At 46.4% G+C, this 9,374-nt stretch overlaps 1 protein-coding gene across 1 annotated transcript in view; it reads left to right on the forward strand.

Annotated features, from left to right (window-relative positions):
* Positions 1–1,605: 1,605 nt before the first annotated feature.
* LOC143976182 (protein S100-P-like) overlaps positions 1,606–9,374 on the forward strand; it is a 9,997-nt gene continuing 2,228 nt past the window's right edge. The window contains 1 exon segment of the mRNA XM_077478616.1: positions 1,606–1,827. Within this exon segment, the coding sequence (XP_077334742.1) occupies positions 1,690–1,827 (138 nt within the window). The 5' untranslated portion in view covers positions 1,606–1,689.

A 9,374-nucleotide genomic window follows, 5' to 3' on the forward strand; every position in this document is an offset into this window, starting at 1 on the left:
TCTTCTTGTTCTTCTCCAGGCGATGTTGACACGTCGCTCCCTCCGGCCGGAATGCCAGAGCCGCCCTGCGCTGTGACTTATATAGTGACAATGGGGCGGGGTCACATGGTATATGTCACATGGGTTGATGTCACATGGTGACCCCGCCCCCTTACGATGTCATAGTCCCCATGTGACATCAACCCATGTGACCAACCCATGTGACATATACCATGTGACCCCGCCCCATTGTCACTATATAAGTGACCGCACAGCGCGTCCCCGGCATTCCGGCCGGAGAGCTCGTCGAGTCAACATCGCCTGGAGAAGAACAAGAAGAACAAGAAGAAGAACAAGAACGGAAGGCGGCGACGGCGACAGAAGACCGGGCCACCGCCTGTAAAAGAGCTACAAGAAGGCGCGGTGGCCCGGCAGAAGAACCGAAGGCGGCGACAGAAGAACGGAAGACGGCGACAGAAGACCGGGCCACCGGACCAGGCGCGGTGGCCCGGCAGAAGAACCGAAGAGGGGGACAAGACCCCCGAAGTCGGGAGAAGAGGCCGGCGGCGGGGAGGAAGAAAGCCGGACTCCTCCGCTGGCAAAAGAGCTACACACACATAGCGGAGGAGTCCGGCGAGAAGACCCCCGAAGACGGAAGACCCCCGGCTGTGCAATAAAATATTTTTTCCCCCTGTGTTGTGTTTTTATTTGTACTTTATTTCACAGGTGAATGGGTAGGGGTACATTGTACCCCATACTCATTCACATAGGGTGGGGGGCCGGTATCCGGGGGCCCCCTTCTTAAAGGGGGCTCCCGGATTCCGATAAGCCCCCCGCCCGCAGACCCCGACAACCAACGGCCAGGGTTGTCGGGAAGAGGCCCTTGTCCTCATCAACATGGGGACAAGGTGCTTTGGGGTGGGGGGGCCGCGCGGCCCCCCCCTTCCCCAAGGCACCCCCCATGTTGAGGGCACGCGGCCTGGTACGGCTCAGGAGGGGGGGCGCGCTCGCTCGCCCCCCTTTCCTGGCCGGCCGGGTAGCGTGCTCGGACAAGGGTCTGGTGTGGACTTTGGGGGAACCCCCACGCCGATTTTTTTCGGCGTTGGGGCTCCCCTTTAAGCCCATTCCAGGCGGCGGAGCCCGCGACGTCTCCTTCGCGGGCCCCGCCTACCTGTACACGCGCTCGAAATGGGCGGACTTTCCGAGCGGGAACAGTCCGCTCATTTCGAAAGTACAGCGGACAGGCCCACACACGGGCGGACTGTTCGCTCAAACACAGTTTCAGCGGACAGTTTTTCGGAATTTCCGAAAGACTTTGTCCGTCCAACTGTCCGCTGAAACTGTCCGCTGAAAGCCCACACACGAGCGGACTGTCCGCCCAAACACTGTTCAGCGGACAAGGTTGGGCGAACAGTCCGCCCGTGTGTACGCGGCCTAAGGTGTGTCTGATGTTTCTTATTAAAACAAAACCTTAACTAAGCCAACTATTGCCACACTAATGCTCTGAGTCAGCATTTGGCAAACACAGATAATAATTAATATAAAAAAAGTCTATTTATCTTAGTCTTTAGTAAGACTGTTACACCCAACCATGGCAGGGTATTTACTTAGAGATAAAGATTTCCTATAAAAGCTGCAGCAAACCTCAGAAGCTTCACTCTGCCTACAACCTCTGACACTCTGCAGCTGCCCAGGTGACTGTTTGCAAGGATGACAGAACTGGAGAAGGCGATAAATATGCTCATTGGAGTCTTTGACAAATATGCCTATACAGAAGACAAAAAAGAAACTTTAACCAAGGAGGAGTTGAGAAAAATGATGGAAAAAGAGTTGCCTGGATTCCTTCAGGTATGAATTTGCTAAAGTATATGATGGGCTATATGTATGCACAAGGAGTTATCCAAATATAAGTAGATATTGTATAAAGAATACATCTTCCAGACCGCAATGTATATCTGTAGCCACAAAGCTTTTGTTTTTAAAAAGTAGGGAGGAGCTAGCAATAATAAACTGACAGAGGCTCTGTCTGTATTCCCACGAGAGTATCACCCTCTCTGGTTCTGATGACAACTGTTTAAAAGTTCATGTTGGGCGTTTAACTTAAACGCTGTGTTTTCCATTCAATTGCCTACAGCTGTAATGGAATGCAAACGAGCTGGGAGTTTAATTTAAACTCTGTGTTTTCCATTTGATTGCATGCAGCTGTAATGGAATGGAAAACGTAGCAATTGACTTGAAAAAGTTATGTTTGGCCTGCTTTGCCTGCAGTTTAAATGCAACTTATTAGGACATGCCGTGTCTACAGAATCTAGGGTTGCCACCTCATCCCTTTAAAACCAAACACATATTAATTATCAGATGACCACCTGCTCCTCCTTAGCAAACTACACTCCCTTGGCCTCTGTGATTCTGCTTTATCCTGGTTCTCTTCCTAACTATCTCAGTGCACTTTCAGTGTCACTTACAACTCCATCTCCTCCGCTCCTTGGGCCCCTCCTATTCTCGCTCTATACCTCTTCCCTGGGCCAGTTGATAACCTCCCATGGCTTCCAATACCACCTCTATGCAGATGACACCCAGATCTATCTCTTCACTTCTCAACTCACCATCACCCCCTCGATCTCCTCACGAATCTCAAATTTACTGAATGACATATCGGTATGGATGTCACACCACTTTCTCAAACTCAATCTTTCTAAAGCTGATTTTTTTTATATTTCCCCCTTCCCAGACCGTCCCATGACTTTACCATTAAGATCAACAGCACAACCATTGGTCCCTCCACACATGCCAGGGTGCTGGATGTAATCCTTGACTCTGAGCTCTCCTTCAGCCCCCACATCCAATCACTGGCTAAACCTTGCCGCATTAACCTCTGCAACATTTCCAGATTTTAACCCTTCCTGACTAATGACACCACAAAGCAACTTATTCACTACTTGATTATTTCCCGCCTTGACTGCTGCAACTCTCTTCTTAATGGCCTACCCTTACGCAGGCTATCCCCCTTCAGTCTATTATGAAAACTGCTGCTAGATTAATATACCTCACTAATCAATCCGTGACTGCTGCCCCTCTTTGCCAATCCCTTCATAAAATTCAAAATTCTAACCACAACAGACAAGGCCATCCACAACATCGCCCCCATCTACATCACCAACCTCATCTGCAGATATCGTCCAAATCGTCCCCTCCGCTCCTCCCAGGGCCTCCTGCTCTCTAGCTCCCTTGTTACCTTCTCTCATGCTTGCCTTCAGGACTTCTCTAGAGCCTCTCCCATCCTCTGGAACTCTTTGCCTCAATATATCCAATCAGCCCCTAACTTGTGCACCTTTAGGAGATCCCTGAAAACTCACTTATTCAGTGAAGCCTATCCCACACCCACCTAACAACTGTCCCTGAGCCGTCCCCCACCATATCATTCCCCGCATCTATTACCTTTTATACCACCACCGCCTCCCTTTAGAATGTAAGCTCTACAAGTAGGGCCCTCCTGTCCCTTCTGTGTTGAAATGTACTGTAATTGTGCTGTTCCCTCTCTACATTGTAAAGCGCTGTGTAAACTGTTGGCGCTATATAAATCGTGTATAATAATAATAATAATTACACAGGTTAAGTGGCTAACTAAGGTGGTAATTAAACTCACTTGGTGCTTTATCTGCATTAACCACTTAAGGACCAGGCCTCTTTTTCAGATTTGGTGTTTACATGTTTAAAACAGTTTTTTTTTGCTAGAAAATTACTTAGAACCCCCAAACATTTATATTGTTTTTTTTCTAACACCCTAGAGAATAAAATGGCGATCATTGAAATACTTTTTTTCACACCGTATTTGCACAGCGGTCTTACAAGCGCACTTTTTTTGGAAAAAAATCACTTTTTTGAATAAAAAAAAATCAGACAACAGTAAAATTAGCCCAATTTTTTTATATTGTGAAAGATAATGGTACGCCGAGTAAGTTGATACCCAACATGTCACACTTCAAAATTGCGCCCGCTCGTGAAATGGCGTCAAACTTTTAGCCTCAAAAATCTCCATAAGCGACATTTAAAAAATTCTACAGGTTGCATTTTTTGCGTTACAGAGGAGGTCTAGGGCTAGAATTATTGCTCTCGCTCTACCAATCGCGGCGATACCTCAAATGTTTTCATATGCAGGCGCTATTCACGTATGCACTTGCTTCTGTGCGCAAGCTCGTCGTGACGGGGTGTTTTTAAAAACCTTTTTTTTTTTCTTATTTATTTTAATTGATTTTATTTATTTATACACTTTAAAAAAAAAAATGGATCACTTTTACTCCTATTACAAGGAATGTAAACATCCCTTGTAATAGAAAAAAAGCATGACAGGTCCTCTTAAATATGAGACCTGGGGACAAAAAGTCCTCAGATCTCATATTTGGACTAAAATGCAAAAAAAAAAAAAATTACATTTAAAAAAAATATACCTTTAAGAGGTATGGGCGGAAGTTACGTTTTGACGTCGCTTCCGCCCTCCTATGGTATAGAGATGAGTGGGGGCCATCTTAGCCTCACTCGTCTCCATACCCAGCTAGCGAAAGGACCCGATTGCCTCCGCCGCTAAGTAAGCGGTAAGCGGCGGAAGGTGCGGGAGGGCGGCGGGAGGGGGGTGGCACCTCTCCCACCACTGATAGCGGTGATCTCGCAGCGAATCCGCCGCGGAGACCACCGTTATCGTACAGCCGATTGGCGCCTGAAGAGATGGACATCTCGGTTGTGGCAGCAGCTGCTGCCGTTACCGAGATATCCCTCTTCAAAAATAGGATGTACATCGTCGTGCGCTGGTCGGTAAGTGGTTAAATTAGCTTCAGAACCTGTGTAATTCATATATGTTTGGGTTTAAAGAGGTGAGGTAGCAACTCTAAGCCCTTGTACACACGGTCGGAGATTCCGACGGAATGTGTCCTATCGGACCATTTTGTCCGATAATCCGACTGTGTGTGGTATGCATCGGACTGTTTCCGTCTGAATATCTGTCGGAACCAATTTTCCAACTTGTTGGAAATATTTTCTGACAAACTGGTCCGATAGGACATACTCCGATCATGTGTAGAGAATTTTGATCGGACAAAGTGCCATGCACGCTCAGATCAAATTCCTACACCAAAGCTATTAGCTACTAGCGTGAACGTAGTCCCGTCGTAACGAAATAGCGTCATCGCGTTCTGAACGATCGGATTTTCTGACAACTTGGTCCGACCGTGTGTATGCAACAGTTTCGGACACAATCCGTCTGACAAAATCCGTCGGACAAAATCCAACGGATTTGTTTGGCAGAATGTCTGACCGTGTGTACAAGGGCTAACAGAATCCCAACACAATTTAAAGCAAGTCCAATGCAGCCTCTGAACTACCATGTGTACTGCTCAGTTCATGGGATGCTACTGACCTGCACTTGACATGCGCAAATCACAGGAAACGATGCCCATCAACATGAGCCCTTAGATAAGATTTCCTCTCATTTCTGACATGTCAATTTCCTCTCTGTTGTGTCTGAGACAGGAAGTCAGGGGAAATCTCACCAACGGGGCACAGACAAAAGAAAACTGGCAACAGTTCTGACTTTTGTATTCCCTGCTCTATCCAAAACTAAAAAAATAGTTTGTGCCTAAAATACACTTTAAGTTTAACTTGTTGCTGTATAAGAAGTGCATCCTGTGAAAAAAATAGTTAAAACTTTCCTGTCCACCCACTAAAACTGCTGGTCTCCGCGCTTTTGCAAAGCTACATTGGGTAAAAGTTGTCTGTATTCCAACACACATCCTGCAGTGGTGGATTCCTGTTCCCCAGCTTTAGGCTGTGGTTCCATCCAACAGTCCTGTAATGACATGAGACAAATGAATAGAACCACAGTACACAATCGGGGACCAGGTAAATCAAAATGAATGCTTCTGTTTTTTTTGGAAATGCTCACTATCCCCTTAGGCTGGAAATGCCAGAAGGGACAGCACAACATTTATACAAGCCATGTACTTTAACTCTAAGGTCTGATTTACACCTATGCATTTTTAGTGCTTTTTGCATTTTTCAGATTTGCACTACCAGTGGCGGCCCGTCCATAGGGGGTGCATGGGCGCCGCCCCCCCCCCCCCCCCCCCCCAGCTAGTGATAAAAAAAAGTAAAAAAAAATTAAAAAATAAATAAAAAAGGGCCCTTTAAAAAAAAAAAGTTCTTCAAGTTCACTGTGCATGGGCACCGGCCATAGTGCACTATGGAAGCGTCATGTCACTGCAATCTCGTGATTGCAAGCAAGATGCTACATTTGCGGGGTTTTGTGTTGCTTTGTGGCACACAGCTAAGCGCCTCTCCACTATGATTGGGTCAGCCTTCTGTCTCTCTGCCTAGCTGACCATTAGCACTGCCGTAGGGCTTGGGCGGTGCTGTCCCCCCACAGCGTGTTACTTTCGGTTTCTGTGCCAGTGGGAAGAAGGCTCCATGAAGCAAGAACAAGGTAATGTGATCTGACACTCTGCTCTACCAGTGTCTGTCCTCCACATACCTTGTATTGTATTCTTATGTTCAGGGCCGGATTAACATAGGGGCTATTGGAGCTGCAGCTCCAGGCCCCTTTCTCAAGATAGGCCCATTTGCCCAAAAAAATAAAAAAATAAAAAAAAAAAAATAAAAAAAAATTGACTTCAAGGATTGTAGCTCGGCGATCAGGAGTCACAGAGACCCCACATTTGGGGGTTAGGTAGCTAAAGACCCACTCCAGCACTGGTTAAATATGGGGCTGCCATCATCTATGGTTCCGGAGATACAGGGCTCCTTGCGCAGCCTGTCAGAAGCTACATACAGAGCGGCCAGTATAAATACAAGCTGTAACACTCTGCAGCAGACTGAGAGGATGAACTCACAGTGCTTATAATAATTATTTGTATATTACTTATGATAATTAACCCCTTGCCACCCAGGCCCATTCTGAGACTTCTCTTCTACATGTAAAAATCATGTTTTTTTTTTATGCTAGAAAATTACTCAGAACCCTCAAACATTATATATTGTTTTAGCAGACGCCCTATGGAATAAAATGGTGGTCTTTGCAACTTTTTATGTTACACGATATTTGCGCAGCAATTTTTCAAACTTTTTTTTTGGAAAGAAACTGTTTCATTCATAAAAAAAAACACAAAAGTTAGCACGATTTTGCTTTACATTTTTTTACAGGTTACATGTTAAGAGTTACAGAGGAGGTCTAGTGCTAGAATTATTGTTCTCGCTCTAACGATCGTGGCGTATGTAACCTTTGTGTATCTGGCTCTGATACTAACCAGTGCCTACCCAGGGACTGACTAGTATCTCTCCCCAGCCTGTCCCGAGACACCCTCTCACCTGCTGACCTGTGAATGGGGCAATCACTCCCACAGTGTTATTGTGTTCTGCCAGTGAATACATGATTAGTGTTGCTAACTATAGCTGGCAGCACTGATTGATTTGGGGAAAACCTGACAGGCTGGCTGTACTCAATTTGGTTATAGGTTGGACTTGTGTAAAACCAGCTAGCCCATACATAGATCGACAATGGCTGGTCCTCTGCTTAATATGTCTTGGCCACTTAAACCTAACGCAGGGTCTCTTAAACATCCTTCCACAAACCTTTACTTTTTTCCTTCCCAGATTACTTCATCCTCCTCCCTATACATAGTGCCATGTCATACTCTCCACACATCTCTCCTATACATAGTGCCCCTGTCATACTCTCCACACTTCTCTCTATGATACCCCACTGCATACTCTCCACACTTCTCTCCTATACATAGTGCCCACTGTCATACTCTCCACACTTCTCTCCTATACATAGTGCCTACTGTCATACTCTCTACATTTCTCTCCTATACATAGTGCCCGCTGTCATACTCTCCACACTTCTCTCCTGTACATACTGCTCACTGTCTTACCTGCCACACTTCTCTCCTATACATAACGCCCGCTGTCATATCCTACACACTCCTCCTCTGTACATAGTGCCCGCTGCCATTCCTTTCTCTCCTATACATAGTGCCCACTGGTATACTGCCACACTTCTCTCTTATTCCCACCGTCTACCCTCCACACTCCTCTCTGTCATACCCTCCATACTCCTCTCCTATACATAGTGCCCACTGTCATACTCTCCACACTCCTCTCCTGTACATACTACTCACTGTCATACCCTCCACACTCCTCTCCTATACATAGTGCCCACTGTCATACCTCCAACACTTCTCTCCTATACATAGCGCTGACTGTCATACTCTCCACACTCCTCTCCCTGTACATACTACTCACTGTCATACCCTCCATACTCCTCTCCTATACAATGTGCCCCACTGTCTACCCTCCACACTCCTCTCCTGTACATACTACTCACTGTCATACCCTCCATACTCCTCTCCTATACATAGTGCCCACGTCATACCCTCCCTCCACACTCTTCTCCCGTAATTACTGCTTACTGTCCTACTCTCCACACTTCTCTCCTATACATAGTGCCTACTGTCATGTCCTCCACACTCTGTACATACCCTCCACACTCTTCTCTTATACATAGTGCCCAATGTCATACCATCTACACTCCTCTGCTGTGCATACTGCCCACGGTCATACCCTTCACACTCCTCTCCTGTACATAGTGCCCACTGTTAGACCCTCCACATTCCTCTCCCTCACCTGCACATACTTCCCACTTTTATACCATCCATACTCCTCCCCTATGCCTCTTACCCACAAAAACTGTTCTTTAAAATTATACTGAATATCCTCAATGTTACCAGCTCTAGAATGGGCACTTTTGTCAGTTCAACTAAAGGAAATCTCACAGTCCTCATATTTTGTTCTGCCCCATTATTAGTACTTATTTCGTTTGTAATTACTATTGTGATGTATAGAGGAACACGGGGGATGTCAGCTACTCTAAATATAGCACTTGTAAAAAAAAAACGTCCCTGAAAATATTTTTGAAATGTTGACAACTATGCACTTAGGCACTGCCCAAGGGCCACAGGGTCAGTAGGGGGCCCCATGAGAGGCTCCTGTGATATTAAAGCGGTAGTAAACTTTTCTAACATTACTACTTTTTAGAGGCCCTGGGGTAGGTTATGCCATAATGTACAAGTATGCCCAGCATATTAGCACATTAGGGTACACTTCAATTGTCAGACTGAGCCCTCCAGTGCTGTGCTGTGATCAGTCCCGGCGGGGCCCGGGCACTTCCATCTTCACCCGGTCTTCCTTCTGGGTTCTGTGCCTTCGGTCACTTGCCTTGGCCAGGCTGCGTTGATGTCATTCCCACACATGCTCATGTGCATCCTCTCTCTCCCATCCCCCCCCCCCTTTCTCTCTCATTCCTCCCTCCCTTACCCCTCACACCCTATTTTCTCTCTCTCTCTCTCTCT

Source organism: Lithobates pipiens, unplaced genomic scaffold, assembly GCF_037356315.1.
Source record: "Lithobates pipiens isolate NorthernLeopardFrog02 unplaced genomic scaffold, aLitPip1_a1.2 Scaffold_13, whole genome shotgun sequence".
NCBI lineage: Eukaryota > Metazoa > Chordata > Amphibia > Anura > Ranidae > Lithobates > Lithobates pipiens.